Genomic DNA, 27,438 nt, shown 5'->3' with positions numbered 1-27,438 from the left:
CATTTTTTTAAAGAAAAGGGAAAAAAGATCTCAATTAAATGTCGATAGCCCAGTGACAAGATTCAAAACCAGACTCATATTCACCCCTCCCTTATGAGCCCTTATTTCCAGAACTGTTGATTTAAGTAACCACATGGGAGAACTTTTTACTACCTCTAGGAATACTTTTTATGCTCTTTCGTGTTTTTGATTCACCAGTAAAGAATACTAAGCACACAACTTTAGACGCCACGCATCACCCAGAGAGAAACAGAATCTCAAGGCTGCGCGGTCTTTCTTTCCCTGGGTTCTACTGTACTTCTCTGTGCAAAATTTTGAAGACCCTGGAAAAACAGTCCTAGATCATCTGATATTTTCTGATGGTTATTTCTAGAAGGCTTCCTGTAATGAAAGCAAACACCAGAAGGTCTAGTCTAAGCACGGCTGAAGACAGATCCATAAAACCCCAACCAGTCAGCTTAGAATTCTCCAACACACGGTTGCTCCATTCTTCTGTTGGGGGCCGTGTATTTCCTCTATCATCCACTCCTCATGTTCAGAAAATGACACATGACCTAATAAAAATGCTACTCTCGTGTCGGAGCCATTGGCAGAAATCAACGTCTCATGGAACGAGTACCCATTCTACCTTGAGATTTGAAACATCAGTTCAGGGTCCTGAGTTTGGGCCTATTTTGCATGTTATCTGCTAGATCATGCCTATTGCCCACAGGTGAGAGCGTCTCCCAAATCCCAAAAACATACATGTGCCACATTATCTAGGTGGAATTTCTTAAAAGAAAATGGGGGTGGGGGGTAGAAGGATAGTACAGTGAGTAGAGCATTTGCAGGGTATTTGCCTTGCCATGCCCAAACTTCATGAGATCCCTGGCACCCTGGCATCCCACATGGTCCACTGAACACTGCCAGGAGTGCTATGCCAGAAGTAACCCCTGAGCATTGCTGGATGTGATGCAAAAAGAAAAAAAAGAAGGAAAATGAGACTGAGGATTTAGTAAGGGGAGTGGGTACCAGGATGCTCCCAGCTCTGGTTTGATCCCTAACCAGAAGACTTCCTGAGCATCACTGGCCATGGCCCCAGGAGTCATCCAAGAAGTCCCTGAGTAGTTTCAGGGTCCTTGGCATCAGAGGGGTGATCCTGGGGTCTCTGATTGATTTCTCTCAGCTTGGTACAGGAAACTCAGAAACCAACTCAATAAGCAGCCAAGAGTATGATTTCATCTTTTCTTTCTTTCTCTCGTTCTCTTTCTCTCATCTTCCTTCCTTTCCTTTCCCCCTCTCTCCCTCCCTCTCTGCCTCCCTCCTTCTCTCCCTCTGTTCCTCCCTCCCTCTCTCTCCCTCTCTTTCTTTCTTTCTTTCTTTCTTTCTTTCTTTCTTTCTTTCTTTCCTTTTTTTCTTCTTTATTTCCTTCCAAAAAGTTTTTGGCCCACAACTGGCACGTGCAAGGCAAGCACCCTCCCGCTTTTCTATCATCTCTCTAGCCCCATGATTTTATCTTTTCTTAAAGCTGTGTTCTGTTGGGCAAAGAGACAGCACATTCTTTACTCATTCATATATAAAGGTAAAGGTAAAGGCCCTCCCGTTGATCGTCGATTTGCTCGAGCGGGCCCAGTAACGTCTCCATTGGAGACTTTGCTGTTACTGTGTCTGGCATATCGAATACTCTCGGTAGCTTGCCGGGCTCTCCAAGAGGGGCGGAGGAATCGAACTCGGGTCGGCCATGTTGGCCGCTTGTAAGGCGAACATCCTACCCGCTGTGCTATACTTAGAAAAAAATTATTACTAAAACTGAACTTTTAAAAAAATCTTTAATTTGTGGAGGTGGGGGGGATGTATCCATATACATGAATGCAGGTATAGAAAATATATGGGAGTGTTAACAGAGGAGGGGAGTGGATAATATGGGGCCAGGGATCCACCATCATTAATTCTGTGAATCTGCAGTTTTGGTCTTTCAGGGGTGCCTAACCCAAGGATCAGACTCATTAACATACCATCCTAATGAGTTCCTGTGGGCATTGATTCCCTAGGAACGCAGAGGGTGGAGGGTGTTCGCCTTCCAGAGGCTTCCTTCATAGCTCTTGCCTCCCAAGAAGAAGCACACCTCACAGTCCACTCAGTGATGAGCCACCTGGCTGGGATCCTTTGGCCTCGCTGCTTCTCTGCTTTTGCTGAGGACGTACCTGTCCCACGTATCCTGGTGTTTGATCCAGTATCCTTCCCCATTGATGTCAACCAGGTAAATGAAATTTCCAAGTTAACAAATTTCTGACACTTTAGTGATGTCTTACTCCTGTTTCAGTCATGACATCTTACTCCCTGACTTGGGTATCTTAATCCCATTCCATCCATTCCATCTAACTTCCTTACTCTGGTATCTTACTCCCAGCCTATTATTTCATCTTACTCTCTGACTCAGGTATCTTACACTCTTACTTGAGTATTTTACTCTCATTCTATACATTCCACTTAGTCCCTGACTTGGGTATATTATTCCCATTTCTTCCATGCCATCTTATTCCCTTACTAGAGTATCTTACTCCATAACTCTAGCATCTTTCTCCTATGCCATGAAGTCTATATTACTCCCTTACTCAGATATCTTACTTCCTTTCCATCCCAGGAAATCCAGAAGATGAAAGACATAAAATGGCGGCAGGGATTTGGGACCAACTGTGGTCTTGTTGACAAGGACTTATCTGTAGCTGGTTCTTAGTTGCTGGCCACCAAATGTCTTAGGAAATGGCAGAATATAGTTTCTTCTGGCTGTCCTTTCTCCACAGGGAAACTCTGAGCAAATATTTTGATTCTGACTTCTTGTGGAGGTTTGGGGCTGGGGCTTGTTTTCATTTTTCCCTTTTATTGGTGCTCCTGGTTCTTGATATACCAGTGTGTGTTCCTGTGTTGGATTGCAGAGAGGGAGAGAGAGAGAGAGAGAGAGAAAGAGAGAGAGAGAGAGAAAGAGAGAGAGGTAGGGAGAGAGAGAGACAGAAGGCTAGCTGGCTTCCCAGTACTCTTATTCAGTTCCAGATTTTTCCTAGTAGAATAAAAGATATGGAAAAATATATTTAAAAGTTAATGCCTAAAAATAAATAAAATCTCATGCCTGCCTTTGAAATATTCCAACATCAATAAAGATTGACATGTTGATATATCAACTCCAACCTCTTTTTCTCAAAAAAAAATTACAAAGCAAAACTCAGAGAAGGAACTGGATTTTATTCCCTTGATTTTCTATTCTTTCCTTCACAAGGACAAACTCTTTTGAACCTACTGTTATCTGGCAAGCTTGTTTTATTATTTTTTTTATTTTCCCCTCCCTCCACATTCCTGATGCAAGCTTTCTTTAAATAGCATGTGTAGCCTTAAAGATTTAGAGGATAAAAATCTTCTACTTTTAATATATATCATGGAATGGAGAGGGAAACTACAATGCAATGATATCATGCACAACTCTGTAAATAAAGATGAATGAATCAGGAACATGTATATGAACATTAATTGTTAAATCACAAAATCATTTCAGTTGTAAAGGGCTGTGCTTATGGGTTTGTTTGTATTAAATTTTCAACATGCAAAAATTTTACTTTTTTAATGGAGAGTGTTATGATACTGAGGGACATCAGCCATATACTTTTAATTAGCACATTGATTCTCTTGGGAAGTAAATAACTTTCACTGTGTAAATATCAGAGAGAAGAAATTTACAAACACCAGATAATTTGCCATAATAAAAAATATCATTGGTATGACCGAAATGAGAAGACATCAATCACATCACGCCGTTTTCGACACTGGAGAAGAACTGTTCCTTAGAACATGTGACAAAAGAGGTGTCGGTGGTGTCGGTATCCTTGTCAACACAAACTTAGCCATGAGCATTGATTCATTCGAATGCCTAACAACCCAAATTGGACGATTACACTTGAATAGATGTGGCTCACTGCCGGCAGATTCTATCTTTGTTGTCTATGCACCAACATCCAATTATGGTGAAAGAGAAATTGAGAAGTTCTACATGGAGCTGGAGAAGTTCTATAAAGAAGATCACAGCTTCTACAAGATCATTGTCGGTGATTTTAATGCCAAGATAGGACCAAGAAGATCAGCCGATGAACTTCACATCGGGACCCATGGCCTAGAATGGAACGAATAGGGTGAGAGACTGTCTGGGTTCATCATGTCAACCAAGACCTTCCATGGTAACTCACAGTTCCAAAACGCTGAATCTAAACGTTGGACATGGGAGTCTCCTGGTGGACAGTTCCACAATGAAATAGACCACATCATATTCAATCAGCAGTTTTGCCTAACCGATGTTGCTGCTGTCCCAAAATTCCAAACGGGATCGGACCACCGTCTTCTTCGTGCAAAATTCTACTTCACAGAATAAGGAAAAAAGAATGCAAAGTTTAAGAAGAGAATTCCCAGAATGACCACCAACTGGGAGCTCTTTGGCTCTGTTGCGGCAACATGGGAAGATGCCGTCATTGACAACATTTATGAGGAATACGATCGAATGATTCAGCACCTTCATGATTGTGCGAGGAATGCCAAGAGAGAGAGATAACCACAAAAAAACCGCCTTTCTTCGAACACTCTTGAACTTATTTGCCAACGTGGCTTGGCACATGCCTCAGGCAACCGCCAACGAACGTCCGAGCTGGCAAAACAATGCAGAGAAGCCATCAAGGATGAATTCAAAGACAGGAGAACAGTGGTGCTGGTAGATGCGGCAGAAGCCGGGAAAAGCATTCGTAATGCCTGCCTGTCCTTCACCAACTACAAGACCAAGATGACTGCCCTCCGACATCCTGATGGATCTATCACATCTTCCAGAAGGGCAATGGAGAAGATTATTCATGACTTCTACTCAGATCTCTTTAATAGCCACGTCCACTTGCCCACCTACCACATTCTGCACGATGGATATATCGTTCCCAATGTTCTCCCTTCCAAAATTCAACACACCATCTCGTCGGTAAAGAAACAAAGAGCACCTGGCCCAGACAAGATCAGATCTGAACACCTGAAGAACTTACCATCAGTACTCATCAATACACTGACTCGACTCTTCACACGCTACCTGTCTGAATGCAAGGTTCCATCCCAGTGGAAAACCAGCAAGACTGTACTACTATATAAGAAGGGAGATATCCATGACATTGGCAACTATCGCCCAATCTGCCTATTGTCTATAATCTACAAACTGTTCACTCGAGTCATCCTGAATAGGATTAGCAGAACACTAGATGAAGGACAACCATGTGAACAAGCCAGATTCCGAAAAGGATTCAATACCATCAACCATATCCACACAATTACTAAGCTCATTGAGGTTTCTCAGGAGTTCAAGATGCCGCTCTGTCTAACGTTCATTGTTTTAAAGAAGGTCTTTGATTCTGTTGAGACGAAAGCGGTCATTGAAGCCCTAGTCAATCAGGGCGTACAAACTCAATACATCAGGATCCTTTGTGAGCTCTATTATGGATTCACTACCAGGATCTCACCATTCTACAAAGAAGTAATCATCCATGTCAAGAGAGGGGTTCGGCAGGGTGATACCATTTCACCAAAACTCTTCAGTGCCACCCTCAAGAACATCATGCGACAACTGGAGTGGGAAGAAATCGGAGTGAAGATAGATGGTCGGCAACTACACCACCTCCGCTTTGCTGATGACATCGTTCTAATAACACCAAACATCAGCCAAGTGGCACAAATGCTGACCGACTTCGACCGTGAGTGTGGAAAGGTCAGACTACAGCTGAATCTTACAAAGACAGTGTTTATGAGAAACAGCCTCATTCCTGATGCTCCATTCGCTCTCAACGGAACCACCATCTCCGAATGCAACAGTTATATATACGTAGGTTGAGAAATCAACATGATGAATGACCTGGCACCTGAGTTACACAGGAGGAAGAGAGCAGCTTGGAATGCCTTCAAGAGTGTTGAAGAAATAACTAAGAGGACAAAGAACCTCCAGCTACGAGCACATCTCTTCGATTCCACTGTTCTTCCTGCATTAACATATGCCTCAGAGACCTAGGCCCTACGAAAACAGGATGAGAACGCTATTCGGGTCTCTCAAAGAGGAATCAAAAGAGCTATACTTGGAATATCACACTTCACTCAAATGAGAGATAGAATCCGGAGTTATGATCTCCATCAATGCTCAAGAATCAGGGACGCTGTTTCATTTGCCAAGGCATCAGAAAATCAGATGGGCTGGACACGTAATGAGGTTTACAGACAACTGCTGGACTAGAGCCATTACTGACTGGATTCCACGGGACATCAAAAGATCACGTGGACGCCCACCTACAAGATGGTCAGACTTCTTCGTCAAGACCCTGAATGATCGGTTTGAGGCTCTGCATGTTCCTAGAACGAAAAGATGACATTGGGCTACGCTAGAACACAACAGGGATGAATGGAGACGTTACTGGCACCCGCTCGAGTAAATAGATGAATAACAGGGGATCAAGTGATCAAGTGATCTATGATGAGAAAAGCAATATGTCTGGATTATTTAATATCATCTGGGAAGCAACTAATCTCTTTATTGTCATCCTGTACTTTTTATTATCATCCTGTACTTTTATGTAACTTGAGTAACAAATAAAAATTCCCCAAATTAGAATTTTCTTTGAAGAACTAGACAATTTATGATAAAGCATCACTTTTATGTTGCCCTAGTGACAGCAGAATTGCCACACCTGTTGCAGGGGGCCCCAGTAACCACTCTCCGCCCCGCGGAGGTGGCCCGAGGATTGATCCAATGGTGCAAGGAGGGACCAACCGAATGAACACGAGACACAAGAGACAGAGTACAGTTTAGAAACAGAGAGAAAAAGGGACAGGCTTTGTTGAAGGATACAGGCTGTTTATATAGGGTCCGGGCAGCTCAGTCAGGAGCAGAAGCAATATAACCATATATGGTAAGGTCAGCAACTAGAGGTTTACCTAACATTCAAGGTAGACATTTGTACATCAAAGGGTCCTATGGCAGTAGGTGCATCCTGAGCTTTACATTTGCATATCAAAGGGTCTTAGGGCAGTAGATGCATCCTGGAGGTTACTATAGATAAGGCCAGATAAGATAACTGTCAGCCTGATGTTATTTGCTATAGATTAGGCATCTACTGAGGTCAGGAAGCCCTGGGAGACTGTCACCAATGTCTGTCCCAAGCAGTTCCTAACATTGGCACCACGGCCAGGGTCTATGAGAGGGCTCTTGGCTTCCCACAACCTGTGATATAGCATCTGTGAAATTTGGGCAAGGTCTTCAGACAGTTTGGAGTTCATGGTAAATTTGGGAACCATGAACTATGAACCATGCTCTACAAAAGAGAATGAACAAAATGTTTCATTTTCCTTAATTTGAGATGGGAAATACATCTCAGTAAACTCTAATGTTATTGATTCCTATGGTCTTAGCACATGGCACTGAGTGTAGAACCAAAGAGGTGATAAATAAATATCTGAGCAAATAGAAAGAATTGAGGGCCAGAAGTCATGGGATGTTATAGGAGAGGTGAAACATAAGGGGCTGGAGTGATAGTCCTATGGGGAGGGCTCTTGCCTTGCACGTGGATGACCCGGTTTCATTCCCCAACATCCCACAGGGTCCCCTTGAGCATCACCAGGAGTGATCCCCAAGTGCAGAGCCAGGAGTAAACCCAGGTCATCACTGGGTGGGAACTTCCACTCAACAGGAAAAAAAAAAAACAGACTTGCACCTTTAGATAAAGTCACACATGACACAATTAGATCTTTTTTCATTGAGGCTCTGGGTCTCAAGCACAGTCTATAATTCTATAAAAATCTTATTGGAAGGAGGTCCAATGTACTCAATTTTAATCAGAGTACAGGGTTGGAGCACTGCAGAATCCTGGTGCATAATGTTCTATCAAGGTACCATGGACTCTAATGCTAAGGAGATGCTCACTTCCCCCCTCCCTTTCACTTGACTCAGATTCACCAGCAACCTTGCACCCAGAAACCTCACAAAAGCTCCAATCTTCTTCCTACTTGGACTAACAGATGACCCAGAGCTACAGCCCGTCATCTTCTGCTTCTTCCTGACTGTGTACCTGGTCACCCTCCTGGGGAATCAGCTCATTGTCCTGGCTGTGCTCTCAGACCCCCGCCTGCACAACTCCATGTACTTCTTCCTCTCCCACCTCTCCTTCACTGACATCTGCATCAGCATCTGCACAATCCCCAAGATGCTGGAGAACATCCGCTCCCAGACACAGAGCATCACTTATGTCGGTTGCATGGTCCAGACCTTCTTTGTCATGGTTTTTATTAGTCTAGAAAACTGTCTCCTGGGCATCATGGCTTTTGACCGCTACGTGGCCATCTGCCATCTACTTAGGTATATGGTCATCATAAACCAGCCGCTCTGTGCACTGCTCATTGCTCTCTCATTAACAAGTGTTGCGTTGTCTGGGCTACATGTGCTGATGTTGCTGCCACTCTGTTTCCCTTCGAAAGTGCTTGCCCCCACTTCTTCTGTGAATTCGCCCAGCTGCTCAAACTCTCGTGCTCCGACACTTTCATTAATAACCTACTGTTTGTTCTACCTGGTGGAAGTCACTTCTGCAGGATTTTCAATCTCGGGCATCATTTTCTCTTACATTTGGATCGTCTCCTCGGTTCTGAGGATATCCTCAGCCCAGGGGAAGCAGAAAGCTTTTTTCACCTGCGGCTCTCACTTGTCCATAGTTTCCTTGTTCTATGGGATGGCGTTCGGGGTTTACATTAGTTCTACAGTCATGGAATCTTCCAGAACATCTGCCATCCCCTCAGTGATGTATGTTGTGGTGCCACAGCTGGTGAACCCCTTTATCTACAGCCTGAGGAACAAAGACATGAAGGGGGCCGTGAGAGGACTCCTGAGTGGGAAACGGTCTATTCTCTGATGGTGATGCTTGCTCTGGGCTTGAGTTTCTTCATGAAGGCAAAACAGTAAGAGATTCTAACATACCACCAGGTTTTCATTTTTATTTATTTGTATAGGTTTGATGAGACTCAGGGTTTATACTCCTGCGTTATGCTTAGGAATTAACCTTGGTTGTGCTTGGGGGACATATAGGATTTCAGGAATTGAATCTGGCTTCAAGAGAAGTCCATACCAGGTCTACTATGCCCCACCCCCATTGTTGTCTCATCTAGAGAGACAATGAGCAAATTTCCCATGACTCTCATTAGCATGCATCCACCTCCTAATTCACCTGAACTGTTGGATATTCTCTAAAGGCAGGATGAGTTGTTTTACTAAGAATCAGTCCTTTGAGGTGGGTGTTTTTTGCAGATGATCTGTGTGGACCCTCAATTGTCCTCTCTGGTTTCCTATTTCTGGGCCCTCTCAGAAACAGAGGTGATATATCTACCACAGATATATCAACAGTTCATGTGCCTACAGTGAGAGCTTGTACCCTCTTCCTCCTATAATTCAGATGAGGACACACTAACAATTTTGTGCTTTCTCTTATATAAGTTCATTTCACCCCATAAATATTCATATATGTTGTTGGTGTCTTATTATCTTATTCTTACTTTAGACAACCTGGCAGGCTACTGTATGTAACCTGCCCACACAGCAGAGTCTGGCAAACTCCCCGTGGCATACCCAATATGCCAAATACCAGTAACAAGGATGGGTCTCATTCTCCTAACCCTGAAAGAGCCTTGGATATGGCGCTTTTTAAAATCTCAGGGCTAGGGCAAAGGAGACGTTACTGGGGCCTGCTCGATGCAGTCGACGAACAACAGGATGATTGTGATCGTGATCATTTTTGGTGTGTGGACCAGACCTGGTAGTGCTCAGGAATTACTCCTGGTGAATGTGTGGGGGGGAATATGGGATGCCAGGGGTCAAACCTGTGTGATGTGCAAGACAAGGATCCTCCCACTGTGCTATCCTGCTGGTCTCATTGGTAACCTAAATATTGTAACCATAGGTTTGTTATCATTGAATACTACTTATTCCATTGCTCATCCACATAGCGTTTCACAAAATGGTTACTTGATATGTCAATGTATATTTAATATTCACATTAAATTGGTAAAACATCAGTGAGCTGAAATCTTCTGTGTGTCCGACTGATTTCTACCCATGCCCCTGAGTCTTATCTCACTGTCTTTCCTGTTGTGCCAATGACACCCAGACTTTTGTCTAGAATGGACCAATCCACCATGACTCAATGTCCCCAGTGAATAATTACCTGGATTGTGCTCTGGGTCTGTTATGGGCTTTTCTTTTTGTCTTCATTTTGTTTTGGGGTCACACCGAGAAATCCTCAGGACTTACTCCTGGCTCTATATTCAGGAATCCCTCCAGGTGATGCTCAGGGGACTGAACGTGTGTTGGCCACGTGCAAGGCAAATACACTACCCGCTGTACTATCACATCAGCTCTTAGTCTATTATGTGTGAGGAGCTGTCCAGCCCCCGGGACCCCTTAGCAGGTCTTAGATCATGTGAAGAATTGATCACTGTGGTTGAGGAGATGGTGAGATATTGAACTTTATCAGTGAGTATCATCAAGAGTCTCATATGCTCAAACATAGGACTTTATGTGTGTTCTAATGGCTTCAGAGCTTGGTAAATCATAGTAATAGGGAAAGAGGAACCCTTTTAGACTGCCTAAGTTGATCTGCCGTCACTAATTCTGTTGGAGGGAGGGTTTTCAGGGAGTTCCTTTGGTGGTTGGGTGCCAGAGTAACTGTCAAACACCGAGCCCAGAGACAGTGACTTGAGGCCCTTCCTGCTATCAATGACAATAGAATCTTCAGGGAGCCAACTGGATTCTGTGTCTGTCCAGGGATTCACAGAGGACTGCAAAGGGATATGTCTGCATTAAGATTAATGTTACCTCAGAACTCCCTCCCCAGAAACCTATGTCAAAGACTGTCAAAAAAAGATGCAAATATATATATCGATAGCTCAGTGACAAGGTTCAAAACCTTGTTATAGCCCCCCACCTCCACCATCCCTTGTTTCTCTGACTATTGATTTAAGTATCCACGTGGGAAAACTTTTTTTACTGCCTCTTGGGACACTTTTATGCCCTTTTGTGTTTTTTTTTTAATTTTAAATTTTTATAAATTAGTTCACAAGGTTTGATTACATTTAAAATTCAAACACCAATCCCAGCACCCTAACACCTTCCCACCACCATATTTGGGATGGTTCCACCTGATCCCTAACCCCTGCACCAAAGCAGAACTGAAATTCATTTTTTATTGCTTGGTATAAAAAAACTGCTGAAAGTGATCCAAAAAGTTTCCTTAGAGGAAAGTGTGTGAAGATGGTTGTATTTCACCCAGGGGCAATTAAGCCCTTCTATAAGAGATCATTAATATGTTGTTGAAGATTGAGCTTCTTATGCATATATATTTATATATCTGTAAAAATTTATTTCCCTCTAAGATTGGTTGCCTTCTACTTTATGCATCACCAAATATGGTACGCTACTCTTGGAATATAAGTTGTGTGAGGTATGACATGTTGTGTGGCCGCAAATGTGGATGCGTTGTCCAGGAGAAGTGCCAGGGCTGGGTCCCTTGGGGTGGGGAGGGCCTCATCCACCCTCCTCCATTACCCTGAATAAAACAGCCTGCCTTGGGGTCTGGCGGCATGGATATCCCCTTTTGTGTTTTAAATTCACCAGTAAAGAGTGATGAATCACATGACTCTAGATGCCCGTGATCCACCCTGAGAGAAAAGAACCTCAAGCCTTCAAATTCTCTCTCCCCCTGGGGCCTCCCTGTGCTGTACTGGGTTTGCTGTGCAAAATTTTCAAGACCTGTTAAGGATAGGCCTTGATCATCAAAATTTTCTGATGGTTACATCTAGAAGCCTTCCTGTAATGAAAGCAAACACCAGAAGGTCTAGTCTAAGCATGGCTGAAGACAGATCCACAAAACTCCAACCAGTCAGCTTAGAATCCTCCAACACATGGTTGCTCCATTCTTCTGTTTGGGTGCCAAGTATTTCATCTCTCATACCCTTCCTCATGTTCAGAAAATGACACATAACCTAATAAAAATGATACTCTCATTTGGAGACTTTGGCAGAAATCGATGTCTCATGGAACGAGTACCCATTCCACCCCGAGATTTAAAGGGTCCTGAGAACTGGGCCTAGTTTGCTTGTTATCTGCTAGATCATGCCTATTGCCTACAGGTGAGAGCATCTCCCATATCCCCAGAACATACCTGTGCAGCATTATCCAGGTGAAATTTCTTAAAAGGCAATGGGGGGTCTGGAGGGATAATACAGTGAGTAGGGCATTTGCAGGGTATTTGCTTTACCATGCCCGAACTGCATTAGATCCTCGGCATCCATATGGTCCCCCAGCACTGCCAAGAGTAATTTCTGAGTGCAGAGCCAGGAGTAACCCGGAAGCATTGCTGGATTTGACTCAAAAAGCTTAAAAAAAATAGAACTGAAGAGTTAGTAAGGGGAGACAGTACCAGGATGCTCCCAGCTCTGGTTTGATCCCTGGAACCAGAAGACTTCCTGAGTGAGCATCACTGGCCATGGCCCCTGGAGTCACCCAAGAAGTCCCTGGGTAGTTTGAGGGGTCCTTAGCATTACAGGGGTGATCCTGGGGTGTCTGACCGATTTCTCACAGCTTGATACAGGAAACTTAGAAACCATCTCAGTTGTAGCCAAAAGTATGATTTCATCTTTTCTTTCTTTCTTGCTTGCTTGCTTTCTCTCTTTCATTCCTACATTCCTTCCTTCCTCCTTCCTTCCTTCCTTCCTTCCTTCCTTCCTTCCTTCCTTCCTCCCTCCCTCCTTCCTCCCTCCCTCCTTCCCTCTCCTTCCTTTCTTCCTTCCTTCCTTCCTTCCTTCCTTCCTTCCTTCCTTCCTTCCTTCCTTCCAAAAACTCTTTGTTTCACAATTGGCAGTGCTCAGGGGTATGCCTGGCTCTGCACTCAGAAGTCACTCTTACCAGTGCTCTGGGAGCCTATAGTGCCAGGAATCAAACCCAGATTGACCACGTGCAAGGCAAGCACCTTCCACACTGTTCTATCATCTCTCCATTCCCATAATTTCATCTTTTCTTAAAGCTGTATTCTGTTGGGCACATAGACAGCAGGTTCTTTATCCACTCATACATTCATAGAAAAAAATTTTATTGCTAAAACTGAATTTTTAAGAGAAAATTTGTCATTTGTAGGGGTGGGGGCGGTAAGGTATCTATATACATGAATGCAAGGTATAGATAATAGATTGGAGTGTTTGCAGGTGAGGGGAGTGGAGGGCATGCACCTGGTCTAACGTGGGGCCAGGGATCCACCATCATTAATTGCAGAGAATCTGCAGTTTTGGTTTTTCAGGCCTAAACCCAGGGATCAGACTCATTAATATACCATCCTAATGAGGTCCTGTGGACATTGATTCCCTAGAAACGCAGAGGGTAGAGGGTGTTTGCCTGCCAGAAGCTTCCTTCATAGCTCTTGCCTCCTGAGAAGAAGCACACCTCACAGTCCACTCAATGATGAGCCACCTGGCCGGGATCCCTTTCCCTTGCTGCTTCTCTGCCTTTGCTGAGGACACACCTGTCCTGCGTATCCTGGTGTCTGATCCAGCATCCCTCCCAAGTGATGTCAACCAGGTACATAAAATTTCCAAGTTAATAAATATCGAACACTGAAAGGGTGGGTAAAAATCAATCCCTAACCCTGTAGTGATATCTTATCCTGTTCCATCCATGCCATCTTACTCCGTGACTCCATTCTTACTCCCGTTTCATCCATTCCATCTAACTCCCTCACTGGCTATCTTATGCCTTTACCTAAGTAAGTATCTTACTCACATTCTAGCATGCCATCTTATTCCTTTACTGGAGTATCTTACTCCCATTCCACCAAAGGTAAATGAGAAAGAGATGACAGGCATAAAAGATTGAAAGGATTTTTGGACAAACTGTCATCTTGTTGACAGGACTTATCTGTAACTGGTTCTCAGTTGGCTGGCCACAAACATCTTAGGATATGGCAGAACCCACTTCCTTCTGGCTGCCCTTTCTCCACAGGGTGACTACGAGCAAACATTTTGGTTCTGAATTCTTGTGGTGGTGTGGGTTTTTTTTACCTTTTTCTTTTTTCCATTTTTCCCTTTTATTGTTGTTCCTGGTTCTTGGTATACCAGTGTGTGTTCCTGTGTTGGGTTAGAAAGAGAGAGAGAGAGAGAGAGAGAGAGAGAGAGAGAGAGAGAGAGAAGGAGGGAGGTAAAGAGAGAGGTAGGAGAGAGAGAGAATGAAAGTTAGCTGACTTCCTAGTACTCTTATTCAATTACAAGTTTTTCCTAGTAGAACAAAGGAGACAGAAAAAATATTTAAAAGTTCACGCCTAAAATATGCCTAAAAAGATATAAAATCTCATGCCTGTCTTTCGATATATTCCAACATCAACAAATGTTGACATCAACTCCAACCTTTTTGCCTCAAAAACTTACAAAGCAAAACTCAGAGAAGGAACTGAATTTTATTTCCTGGATTTTCTGTTGTTTCCTTTGCAAAGACAAACTCTCTTGAACCTATTTTTATCTCGCAAACTTGCTTTATTATTTTTTATTTTTCCCCTCCCCCTGCTTACTTGAGGCAAGTTTGCTTTGCATAGAATGTGAGGCCACAAAGATTTAGGAGATGAATCTTCTACTTTTAATATATATCATGGAATAGAGAGGAGAAAATATGATGCAATGATATCATGCACAACTCTGTAAATAAAGATTAAAGAATCAGGACTAAGTTTACAGACATTAATATACAGACTTTTTTTATATTTGTAGTCAATTGAGAAAAATTCTTTTTTTTTAATCAAATCACCGTGAGATACAGTTACAAAACTTTCATGTTTGAGTTTCAGTTATACAATGATTGAACACCCATCCCTCCACCAGTGCACATTCTCTACCACCAATGTCCCCAGTATTAGCCCCCCTTTTCAACCCTCCCCCTGCCTCTAGAGCAGACAATTTCCCCCAAGCACAGCGGTAGGGCTTTTGCCTTGCACAAGGCCAACATGGCCGACCCGAGTTCGATTCCTCCGCCCCTCTCGGAGAGCCCCGCAAGCTACCGAGAGTATCTCGCCCGCACGGCAGAGCCTGGCAAGTTAGCCGTGATGTATCGATATGCCAAACATAGTAACAACAAAGTCTCCAATGGAGACGTTACTGGGCCCACTCGAGCAAATCGATGAACAACAGGAGGACAGTGACAGTGACAGTGACTCTCTCTCTCTACTTTTGGGAATTATGGTTTACAAAATAGATAATGAGAGGCTATCATGTTTGGTCCTCTATCTACTTTCAGTACACATCTCCCATCCCGAACGTTTACTCCAGCCATCATTGATTTAGTAATCCCTTCTCTATATCAGCTGCCTTCTTCTGCACCTCATGAAGCAGGCTTCCAACTATGGAGCAAATATTCCTGGCCCTTGTGTCTACTGTCCTTGGGTGTCAGTGTCATATTATGTTATTTTATATTCCACAAATGAATGCAGTAATTCTATGTCTGTCCCTCTCTTTCTGACTCATTTCACTTATGATACTCTCCATGACCATCCACTTATAAGCAAATTTTGTGATTTCATCTTTCTTTACAGCTGCATAGTAGTCCATTGTGTAGATGTACCAAAGTTTCTTTAACCAGTTGTCTGTTCTCAGACAGACATTAATTGTTAAGTCACAAAAACAAAATCACTCCAGTTGTAAAAGGCTTTGCTTATGGGTTCATTTGTATTAAGCTTTCAACATGCAAAAATTTTACTTTTTTGATGAAGCAGTATTATGATATTAAGGAAAATCAGCCATATATTTTTAATTAGCACATTGGTTCTCTTGGGAAGTAAATAATTTTGACTGTGTAAACATCAGAGAGAAGAAATTTACAAACACCAGATTATTTGCCATAATCAAAATACCTACGTTGAGTAAAGTAAAATGTATAAATTTTTTAATGTCGTTTGAGGAGTAACTAATCTCTTTATTGTCATTCTGTACTTTTATGTCACTTGAGTATCAAATAATAAAAATCTCCAAATTAGAATTTGCTTTGCAGAACTAGATAGCTCATGATAAAGCATCACTTTCGCTGCCAGAGTGACAGCAGCAGTGCCAAGGTGATACAGCACCTGTGAAATTTGGACAAGGTCTTCAGATAGTTTGGAGTTCATAATAAATTAGGGAACCATGCTCTACAAAAGGAATTGAACAAAATGCTTCATTTTCTTTGATTTAGATGGGTAATATATCTCAGTAAACTGTACCATTTCTGATTCTTATGGTTTTAGACATGACACCAGGCCTAAGAACCAAAGAGGTGATAAATATCTGAGGTAATAGAAAGAATTGAAGACCAGGAGTCATGTGATACTTTAATAGCGGTAAAAGATCAGGGACTGGTGCTATAGTCCTATGGGGAGGGCTCTTGCTTATATGCGACTGACTGATCCAGCTTCATTCCCCAGATCCGACAATGTGTCCCTGAGCATCACCAGGAGTGATCCCTGAGTACAGAGCCAGGAGTAAAACCTAGAGCATCACTGGGTGGGACTTCCCACTACACACACACACACACACACACACACACACACAATCAGAATAGACTTGCACCTTCATTTGAAGTCACGAATGTCACAGTTAGATCCCTTCTTTGAGATCCAGGATCTCAGGCACAGTCCATCAACTTCTGTGAAATTCTCACCAGAGGGAGATTCAATTATGCTATATTTTAAACAGGTGCACAGTTGGAACTCTGCAGAATTCTTGGGGCATACATTTCTAACAATGCTAAGGAGATGCTCATTTTCCCCTCCCTTTTCCTGACTCAGATTCACCAGCAGCCTTGCATCCAGAAACGTCACAGAAACTCCCATCTTCCTCCTACTAGGACTAACAGATGACCCAGAGCTGCAACCCATCATATTCTGCCTTTTCCTGACCGTGTACCTGATCACCCTCCTGGGGAACTTGCTCATCATCCTGGCCGTGGTCTCAGACTCCCACCTGCACAACCCCATGTACTTCTTCCTCTCCCACCTCTCCTTCACTGACATCTGCTTCAGCACCTGCACCATCCCCAAGATGCTGGAGAACATCCGCTCCCAGAAACAGAGCATCACTTATGTTGGCTGCATGACCCAGACATTCTTTGTCATGATTTTTACTAGTTTAGAAAACTGTCTCCTGGGCATCATGGCTTATGACCGCTACGTGGCCATCTGCCACCCACTGAGGTACACGGTCATCATGAACCAGCCCCGCTGCACGCTGCTCATTGCCCTCTCGCTGTTGGCAAGTGTTTCAAACTCCGGGCTACACGCGCTGATGGCTCTGAGACTCTGCTTCCCTTTGAAGGTGCTGGTCCCCCACTTCTTCTGTGAACTCGCCCAACTGCTCAAACTCTCGTGCTCAGACAGTTTCATCAATACCCTGCTGATCTACCTAGTGGCTGGCACTTTTGCTGCGATTCCATTCTCGGGCATCATTTTCTCCTACACTCAGATTGTCTCCTCGGTTCTGAGGATGCCCTCAGCTCAGGGGAAGCAGAAAGCTTTTTCCACCTGTGGCTCTCACTTGTCCATAGTTTCCTTGTTCTATGGGACGGCGTTTGGGGTTTATATTAGTTCTACAGTCATGGAATCTTCCAGAACATCTGCCATCCCCTCAGTGATGTACATTGTGGTGCCACAGCTGATGAACCCCTTTATCTACAGCCTGAGGAACAAGGACGTGAAGGGGGCCGTGAGGGGGCTCCTGAGTGGCAAACGGTCTATTCTCTGATGGTGATGCCTTCTCTGGGCTTGATTTCCCTCATGGACGCAAAACAGTAGGAGACTCTAATACACCACCACGTTTTAATTTTTATTTATTTATTTATTTATTTATTTATGGTTTGATGCGGCTCAGAGGTTATACTCTTGGTGCCATGCTTAGGAATTACTCCGGGCAGTGCTTGGGGGAAATATAGGATTTCAGAAATCAAATCTGGGTTCAAGAGAAGTCCATACCAGGTCTACTATGCCCCACCACCATTGGTGTCTCATCTAGACAGACAATGAGCAAATTTCCCATGCTGATGAGATTCACCTCCTAATACACCTGAACTGTTGGATATTCTCTGAAGGCAGGATGAATTGTTTTGCTAAGAATCAGTCCTTTGAGGTGGATGTATTTTTGCAGATGATCTGGGTGAATCCCCAATTGTCTTCTCTGATATCCTCTTTCTGGGCCCTTCATTCTACCACAGATCCACCAGCAGCTCATATGCCTGCAGTGAGAGTTTGTACCCTCGTCATCTCATAATTCAGATGAGGACACACTAACAATTTTATGTTTTCTCTTTTACAGGTTAATTTTTAACTCCAGAAATCTTCATATATATTTTTGGTTTGGGGACCACACCTGGTGGTGCTCAGGGATTACTCCTAGAGATCTTGGGGGACCATATGGGATGCCCGGGTCAAATCTGTGTGATGTTCAAGGCAAGCATCCCCCCACTGTGCTATCTCACTGTTCTCATTGGTAACCTCAATATTATAACCCTAGGTCAGGGTTTATTATCACTGGATACTACGCATTCTATTGCTCATCAACACAGCATTTTACAAAATGGCTACTGATATGTCAACAGATATTTAATATTCACATTAAATTGGTAAAACATCAGCGAGTTGAAATCTTGATTGTGTCTGACTGATTTCTACCCATGCCCCTGAGCCTTATCTCACTGTCTTCCCTGTTGTGCCAATGTCACCCAGAGTTTTGTCTTGAGTTGGTCCACAAGTAACTATGACTTAAGATCCCCAGTGAGGTCGGGGGGCGTTCCGGTCCGTCCTTCACGCCCTACCGAGGTCACCAGTTGCCCCCCACAAGCGGCTCTCCAGCACAGCCACGGCCCCAGAAGCACTTAATGCAGAACCCAGCAGCTTGGAGCAGAAAAGTGAACGGACTATGCGTTGATCCAGGCCATCAAGTCTGCCGGAGGGGAAAGGGTGTTGCCCCATTCGCCCTCTCCTCTCTGGAAAGAAAGATGGCGGCCACATGGGAGCCTTGTGGACAGCAGGTATGAGCCGGGGGTGTGGGGGCGACTAAAACCTCATGGGAAGGGGGGCGTTCCGGTCCGTCCTTCACGCCCTACCGAGGTCACCAGTTGCCCCCCACGAGCGGCTCTCCAGCACGGCCACAGCCCCAGAAGCACAATGACCTAATGCAGAACCCAGCAGCTTGGAGCAGAAAAGTGAAAGGACTATGCGTTAATCCAGGCAATCATTTCTGCCCAGAGGGGAAAGGGTGTTGCTCCCTTCCGCCCTCCTCCCTCTGGAAAGAAAGATGGCGGCCACATGGGGGCCTTGTGGACAGCAGGTATGAGCCGGGGGAGTGGGGGCGACTAAAACCTCATGGGTCGGGGGCGTTCCGGTCCGTCCTTCACGCCCTACCGAGGTCACCAGTCACCCCCCGCGAGCGGCTCTCCAGCACGGCCATGGCCCCAGAAGCACAAGGACTTAATGCAGAACCCAGCAGCTTGGAGCAGAAAAGTGAACGGACTATGCATTGATCCAGCCCATCAAGTCTGCCGGAGGGGAAAGGGTGTTGCCCCATTCGCCCTCTCCTCTCTGGAAAGAAAGATGGCAGCCACATGGGAGCCTTGTGGACAGCAGGTATGAGCCAGGAGTGTGGGGGTGACTAAAACCTCATGGGAAGGGGGGCGTTTCGCTCCGCCCTTCACGCCCTACCGAGGCCACCGGTTGCCCCCCACGAGTGGCTCTCCAGCACGGCCACGACTCCAGAACACAGAAACCAATTTCTTAACTATCTGACTTTCAGTAGAAATACTTCCAGGGTCAATAGGTAAAATAGCAGAAATCCAAAACCAACATTTAATTCTTGAACCCAGCTGTAGAAAGCAAATCACTTCACAATGCTTTTTCAGCATGTCTGATTGGGGGGGGTAAACTCTAAATAATAGTGGTGAATCTTATTGAAACAATGAATCTAATCAAAGCAGATAGAGTGTTAACTAGAATTCATCTGCCTCACAGGGACAGGGAGGGGTGGGGGGTGGGGTTTTATTGGGGTTCTTCAGGGTAAAAAATAAGTATTGGTAAAGGGAAATGTGTTTGATATTTGCATGACTGAGACCTAAACCTGAAAGCTTTGTAACCTTTCCCACAGTGATTCAATAAATAAAAAAAAAAAAAAGATTTAAAAGAAAAAAAAAAACAAAAAAAAAGATCCCCAGTGAGTAATTCCCTGGATTGTGCTCTGGGCCTATTATGGGCTTTTCTCTTTGCTTTGGTTTTGTTTTGGGGTCACACCCAGCAATACTCAGAACTACACCTGGCTCTGTATTCAGGAATCACTCCAGGTGATTAAGTCACTCCAAGTGAGGCTCAGGGGATTGAATCCATGTTGGCCAGTTGCAAGGCAAATATACTACCCACTGTACTATCACACCAGCTCTTGGTCTATGTGTGAGAAACCGTCCAGCCCCCTGGACCCCTACTCAGGCCTTAGATCATGTGAAGAAATGATCACCATCATTTGAGAAGATGGTGAGATATTGAACTTCATCAATGAGTATCATCAAGCATCTCATATGCTCAAACATATGACTTTGTGTGTGTTCTAAGGGCTTCAGAAGTGGTTTCATCCTAGTAAGAGGGAAAGAGGAACTCTTTCAGACTGTCTGAGCTGATCCATCATTGTAGAATAACAATAGTATACCCATTCTCCTCTGCCACAGAGAGCTTAGGCTTTTAGGGTAATACCCATCACAGTACTCCTGAAGCACCTCCATTCCTCTGTGTTTATTGGAATGTAGCTCTAAACATTTTAAGATGATATTGGTATGTCCTGTTTCCTTGCCACAAGGAACTCAGGTTTATTACAGTGCTCCTGTGGCACTCCCATTCATTTGTTTATCTGTAACCACTTCTCTATGCTCTCTTCCCCAACCAGTTAATCGGCTTTTCCCCCCTAATCAGACACTGTTAACTTGTAAGGTCAGATTCCTCAGAAATCTGTGATTTTTTTTTGTTTTTTTAAATTTTTTTATTATTTTTTTATTTTTATTATTTTTTATTATTTTTTTATTAGTGAAACACCATGAGGTACAGTTGTAGATTTACAAATTTTTGTGCTTGGATCTCGGTCATACCACGATCAAATACCCATCCCTCCACCAGTGCCCATTTTCCACCACCAGGATAATATCCCTCCCCCCATCCTCCCACCCCCCCATCCCCCCCTGCCACTGTGGCAGGGCATTCCCTCTTGTTTTCTCTCTCCTCCTGGGTGTTGTGATCAGCCAAAGAGGCATTGAGTGGCGAACATGTTCAGTCCAGTCTACTTTCAACCTGCATCTCCCCTCCTGGGAGGATCCAAACACCCTCCACTTGGTGTTCCCCTTTCTATCTGAATTGTCCTTTCCCCTAGAATACCCAGCTGGCCTCTAAGTTATGGAGTAATTCTCCTGGTGTTGCTCTCAGCTATTCTTGGGTATTAATCTCATATTTTATTATTTTATATCCCCCAGATGAATGCTATCTTTCTATGTCTATCCCTCTCTTTCTGACTCATTTCACTTAGCATGATACTTTCCATATTGTACCACTTGTATGTAAAGTTCATGACTTCATCTTTTCTAAGAGCCACATAGTACTCCATTGTGTAGATGTACCAAAGTTTCTTTAACCAGTCATCTGTTCTTGGGCACTCAGGTCTCTTCCAGTTTCTGGCTACTGTAAAGAGTGCTGCAATGAACAAACAAGTGCAGATGTCACTTCGGCTACACATTTTTGCCTCTCTGGGATATATTCCCAGGAGTGGTATCGCTGGGTCAAATGGGAGCTCAATTTCTAATTTTTTGAGGAACGTCCATACTGTTTTCCAAAAGGGCTGAACCAGTCGGCATTCCCACCAACAGTGAAGGAGTGTCCCTTTCTCGCCACATCCTCGCCAGCAACGGTTGCTTTTGTTCTTTTGGATGTGGGCCAGTCTCTGAGGTGTGAGATGGTATCTCATTGTGGTTTTGATCTGCATCTCCCTGATGATTAATGATGTAGAGCATTTTCTCATGTGCTTTTTTGCCATTCGGATTTCTTCTTTGAGAAAGTTTCTGTTCATTTCATTGCCCCATTTTTGGATGGGGTTGGATGTTTTCTTCTTGTGGAGTTCAACCAGTATTTTGTATATCCTTGATATCAACCCCTTGTCAGATGTGTATTCGGCGAATATTCTTTCCCATTCTGTAGACTGTCTTTGTATTTTGGTCACTGTTTCTTTGGAGGTATAGAAGCTTCTTAGTTTAAGATAGTCCCATTTATCTATCTCTGTTTTCACTTGCTCAGCCAGTGGCGTGTCATCTTTGAACATACCATTAGACTCAATGTCATGGAGGGTTTTGCCAACTTTGTCTTCAATGTATCTTATGGTTTCTGGTCTGATGTTGAGGTCTTTAATCCATTTTGATCTTACCTTTGTACATGGTGTTAGGCAGAGTTCTGAGCCCATTTTTTTGCATGTAGCCGTCCAGTGATGCCAGCCCAATTTGTTAAAGAGGCTTTCCTTACTCCACTTCACATTTCTTGCACCTTTATCAAAGATTAGATGATCATATGATTGGGGGGAGATGTCAGTGTATTCAACTCTGTTCCATTGGTCTGCAGTTCTGCCTTTGTTCCAGTACCATGCTGTTTTGATTATTACCGCTTTGTAGTAAAGTTTGAAGTTAGGGAGGTTGATTCCTCCCATTTTCTTTTTCCCCAGAATTGATTTAGCTATTCGTGGGGGTTTATTGTTCCATATAAATTTCAGGAGTGTTTTCTCCATTTCTTTGAAGAATGTCATGGGTATCCTTATAGGAATTGCATTGAATTTGTACAGTGCTTTCGGTAGTATTGCCATTTTGACAATGTTAATTCTTCCGACCCATGAGCAGGGGATGTCTTTCCATTTCCTCATGTCCTCTTTTATTTCCTGAAGTAGCGTTTTGTAGTTTTCTTTGTACAGGTCCTTTACTTCCTTAGTTAAGCTGATTCCTAGGTACTTGATTTTCTGGGGCACAATTGTGAACAGGATTGATTTTTTCATATAGCTTTCCTCTCTCTCACTGTTTGCGTATAGGAAAGCCATGGACTTTTGGGTATTGATTTTATAACCTGCAACTTTACTATACAAGTCTATTGTTTCTAGGAGTTTTTTTGTGGAGGTTATTTGGTTCTCTAAGTATAGTATCATATCATCTGCGAATAGTGAGAGCTTTATTTCTTCCTTTCCTACCTGAATGCCCTTAATGTCTTTTTCTTGCCTAATTGCTATTGCAAGTACTTCCAGTACTATATTGAACAGCAGTGGAGAGAGTGGGCATCCTTGTCTCGTCCCTGATCTTAGAGGGAAGGCTCTCAGTTTTTCCCCATTGAGGATGATGCTTGCTGTAGGCTTGTGGTAGATGGCTTTAACTATGTTGAGGAAAGTCCCCCTCTATGCCCATTTTGGCTAGGGTTTTCATCATAAAGGGGTGCTGGATCTTGTCAAATGCTTTCTCTGCATCTATTGATATGATCATATGCTTTTTATCTTTTCTTTTGTTGATATGATGGATTATGTTGATTGATTTCCGAATGTTGAACCATCCTTGCATCCCTGGGATGAATCCTACTTGGTCATGGTGTATGATCTTTTTGATGAGTAGTTGGATTCTATTTGCTAGTAGTTTGTTGAGGATCTTTGCATCTGTGTTCATCAGGGATATCGGCCTGTAGTTCTCTTTCTTTGTGTTATCTCTGTCTGCTTTTGGTATCAGTGTGATATTTGCTTCATAGAAACTGTTCGGAAGTGTATTTGATATTTCAATTTCATGGAAAAGCTTAAAGAGGATTGGGAGTAAGTCTTCTTTAAAGATTTGGAAGAATTCACTGGTGAATCCATCCGGGCCAGGGCTTTTGTGCTTGGGGAGACTTTTTATTACCATTTCAATTTCCTTGATGGTGATAGGTCTGTTCAGGTATTCCAGGTCTTCTTGGTTCAGCCTTGGGAGTCTGTAGGAGTCTAGGAATTTATCCATTTCCTCGAGGTTTTGATGTTCTGTGGCATAAAGCTTTTCAAAGTACTCCCTGAGGATCCTTTGAATTTCTGTAGTTTCTGTTGTAATGACCCCCTTTTCATTTCTGATTCGGTTTATTAGGGTTTTCTCTCTCCCTTTCTTTGTGAGTTTTGTAGGGGCTTATCGATTTTGTTAAAGAAATCTGTGATTTTATATGTATGAGTGAAATATTATCTTTCTCCACTCCTGTCTTTTGAATAGTTTATTTTAAAGCAATGTGCTTTTTGTATAGATACAAGAAGACAGTTAATATTCACGGTCACGGTCACGGTCCTCCTGTTGTTCATCTATTTGCTTGAGCAGGTCCAGTAACGTCTCTATCATGAGACTTGTTGTTACTGTGTTTGGCATATTGAATACGTCACGGGTAGGTTGCCAGGCTTTGCCATGCGGGCAAGATACTCTCGGTAGCTTGCCGGGCTCTCCAAGAGGGGCAGAGGAATCGAACCTGGGTCGGCCACGTTGGCTGCGTGCAAGGCAAACGCCCTACCCGCTTGTAACCTGGGATTTAATTGGCTTCGAATATTATTCACTCATGGCCATCTGCTTTCTCGACTTAAGCTTCAGTTGCCCTTAGTTCTTAGCAACCGAAAAGCAGGGTCCCAACGAGGGACTGAATGGACCCAGGGCAAGCTGTGAGCTACCTGCCATAGAAATGGGCCAGGCCAAAGCACCACGATTCTTAACTCTAAGTTAAGAGCTTGATCATGGACAGATGCTGTCTGATCCAAAAGTAACAACAAGATTAGAACTCTGCTAGGAATAGGAAAGACTAATCTGGCCTGAGCACTGTAGTCCGAGATCGAAATGACCCCAGGAAAGCAATTCTATAAGCTTACTGTATCTCTTACTGTGTCCATACAAAATGATTAATATTATGAATGCTTATATGTTTGTTGGACAAGGAGAGGAGAAACACACCCATGGGATACCGCTCTTGGGTTGGTCGTCCTGCTGAGAGAGTATCTGTCCCTCATGCATTGGGATTTAACTAGACTGTCAGAGTGGGCTGTGGGATCCAGATGGAGAATGAAGGGGAATCGAGAAGGAGAATGAAATAGCATGGGGGAGCAAGAAGCAGGAGGAGAATCAGAGGAGAATAGAGATGGCAATGGATTAAACTGCAACTGACACAAACCAGCCTGGCCCTCCTTCCTTCCTTCGTCTGCCCATCGCCATTGACCTCTCTGGGATGGGGGAAGCGTCCTGAGACTACTGAACTCGGGCAGCAGGAGAGATAGAGCTGCTGCCCCCCTTTTTGTGTTTACACACACCATCACTAATTTTGTTGAAGGGAGGGTTCTCAGGGAGTTCCTCAGAGGGGTGTTCCTCAGAGTAACTGTCAAACACCAAGCCAAGAGACAGTGACCCGATGCCCTTCATGCAAAGACAAAAACATTCCTTAGGGAGCCACTGGAGCCTGTATCAGTCCTAAGATTCACAACAGACTGCAAAGCCATGTGTCTGCTTTCTATTTCCCCTGACTTGTTAACTTTCTATAACACAGAAATTAATGTTACTCAGAACTCCCTCCCCAGATACCTACATCAAAGACTGTCAAATAAAGATAAAAATATATACATCGATAGCTTAGTGACAAGGTTCAAAACCTTGTGATAGCTTCACCCCCCTGCATCCTTATTTCTAGAACTATCAGTCTAAGTTACTACGTGGGAGGACTTTTTACTACCTCTCGGGGCACTTTTATGCGCTTTCGTGTTTTTTAAAAAACATTTTTATAAAGTAGTTCACAATATTTGATTACATTACATATTCAAACAGCAATCTCACCACCATAAAACCTTCCCAGCACTATATTTGGGATGTTTCCACCCGATCTCCAAGCCCTGACCCAAGGCAGAACCAAAATTATTTTGCATGGTTTGTTATGAATAAACTGCTGAAAGTGATGCAAAAATGTTTCCTTACAGGAAAGTGTGTAAAGATGGTTGTATTTCACCCAGGGGCCATGAAGCCCTTCTATAGGAGATTACTAATATGTTGTTGAAGATTGAATTTTGTATGCTTCTCTCTCTCTCTCTCTCTCTCTCTATATATATATATATATATATATATATATATATATACTGTAGCACTGTTCTCCCATTATTCATTGATTTGCTCGAGTGGGCCCAGAAACATTGTGAAACTTGTTGTTATTGTTTTTGACATATCGAATACATCACGGGTAGCTTGCCAGGCTTTGCCATGCGGGCGAGATACAATCTGTAGCTTGCCGGGCTCTCTGAGAGGGGAAGAGGAATTGAACTCCGATCGACCTCATGCAAGGCAAATGCCCTACTGCTGTGCTATCGCTCCAGCCCATATATATGTGTGTGTATGTGTGTGTGTTTGTATACACATATATGTAAAAATATGCTTCCCTCTAAGATTGGTTGCCTTCTACTTTAAGCCCCACTAAATATGGTGTGCCACTCTTGGAACATTAGTGGTGTGAGGTATGACATGTTGCGCAGTCGCAAATGTGGCCTCACAGTCCAAGAGAAAGTTCACTTGTGGGTGATGCTTGACTAGCGTGTGGAGAGCAACTGTGAGCATGGCGGCAGTTGAGTTCTAGAACTTTTTGGCTGCCGTGCTGGAACCCTTGGGACGGTGAGGGGCCTCACCTGCCCTCCTACGTGGTACCCTGAATGAAACAGCCAGGTGCGAGGTCTGGTAGCTTGGCTCTCCCCTTTTGTGTTTTTAGTTCACCAGTAAAGAGTGATGGGTCACACAACTCTAGATGCCCGTGCTCCACCCAGAGAGAAAAGGAACCTCAAGCCTTTGAGTTCTCTCTTCCCCTAGGGACTCCCTGTGCTGCCCTGGGTTTGCTGTGCAAAATTTCCAAGACCATGTAAAGGATAGGCCTTGATCATCCAAGTTTTCTAATGGTTATTTCTAGAAGGCTTCCTGTAATGAGAACAAACATCAGAAGGTCTAGTCTAAGCACGGCTGAAGACAGATCCGCAAAACCCCAACCAGTCAGCTTAGAATTCTCCAGCACTTGGTTTGGGTGCTGAGTATTTCATCTCTCATACCCTTCCTCATGTTCAGAAAATGACACATAACCTAATAAAAGTGCCATTCTCAAGTCGAGCCATTGGCAGAAATCAATGTGTCAGGGAACGAGTACCCATTCTACCTTGAGATTTGAAACATCAGTTCAGGGTCCTGAGTTTGGCCTAGTTTGCATGTTGTCTCATAGATCATGCTTATTGCCCACAGATGAGAGCACCTCCCAAATCCCAAAAACATACATGTGCAGCATTATCCAGGTGGAATTTCTTAAAAGGCAGTGG

At 43.7% G+C, this 27,438-nt stretch overlaps 1 protein-coding gene and 1 pseudogene across 1 annotated transcript; both read left to right on the top strand.

Moving 5' to 3' along the window:
- The first annotated feature begins 695 nt into the window (after positions 1–695).
- Positions 696–8,933, top strand: LOC130028877 (olfactory receptor 7G1-like; annotated as a pseudogene).
- Positions 8,934–12,184: 3,251 nt separating this feature from the next.
- On the top strand, positions 12,185–18,313 carry LOC130028875 (olfactory receptor 7G1-like). The gene is made up of 4 exons (XM_056119715.1): positions 12,185–12,201; positions 16,866–17,794; positions 18,161–18,225; positions 18,284–18,313. The coding sequence occupies exons 1-4, from the start codon at positions 12,185–12,187 to the stop codon at positions 18,311–18,313; spliced, it is 1,041 nt and encodes a 346-aa protein (XP_055975690.1).
- Positions 18,314–27,438: the final 9,125 nt, after the last annotated feature.

This window comes from Sorex fumeus, unplaced genomic scaffold, assembly GCF_029834395.1.
Source record: "Sorex fumeus unplaced genomic scaffold, SorFum_2.1 ptg000041l, whole genome shotgun sequence".
Taxonomy (NCBI): domain Eukaryota; kingdom Metazoa; phylum Chordata; class Mammalia; order Eulipotyphla; family Soricidae; genus Sorex; species Sorex fumeus.
The sequence above is the reverse complement of the archived record's forward strand: the minus strand, read 5'-3'. Positions and strand labels throughout refer to the sequence as shown.

Bases quoted from the DNA above. Each gene is read 5' to 3' on its own strand.
- LOC130028875 (XM_056119715.1), top strand. The intron at 17,795-18,160 runs GTGGCAAACGGT...TATTCTCTGAAG, and splicing joins GGCCGTGAGGGGGCTCCTGA to GCAGGATGAATTGTTTTGCT. The intron at 18,226-18,283 runs GTGAATCCCCAA...ATTCTACCACAG, and splicing joins TATTTTTGCAGATGATCTGG to ATCCACCAGCAGCTCATATG.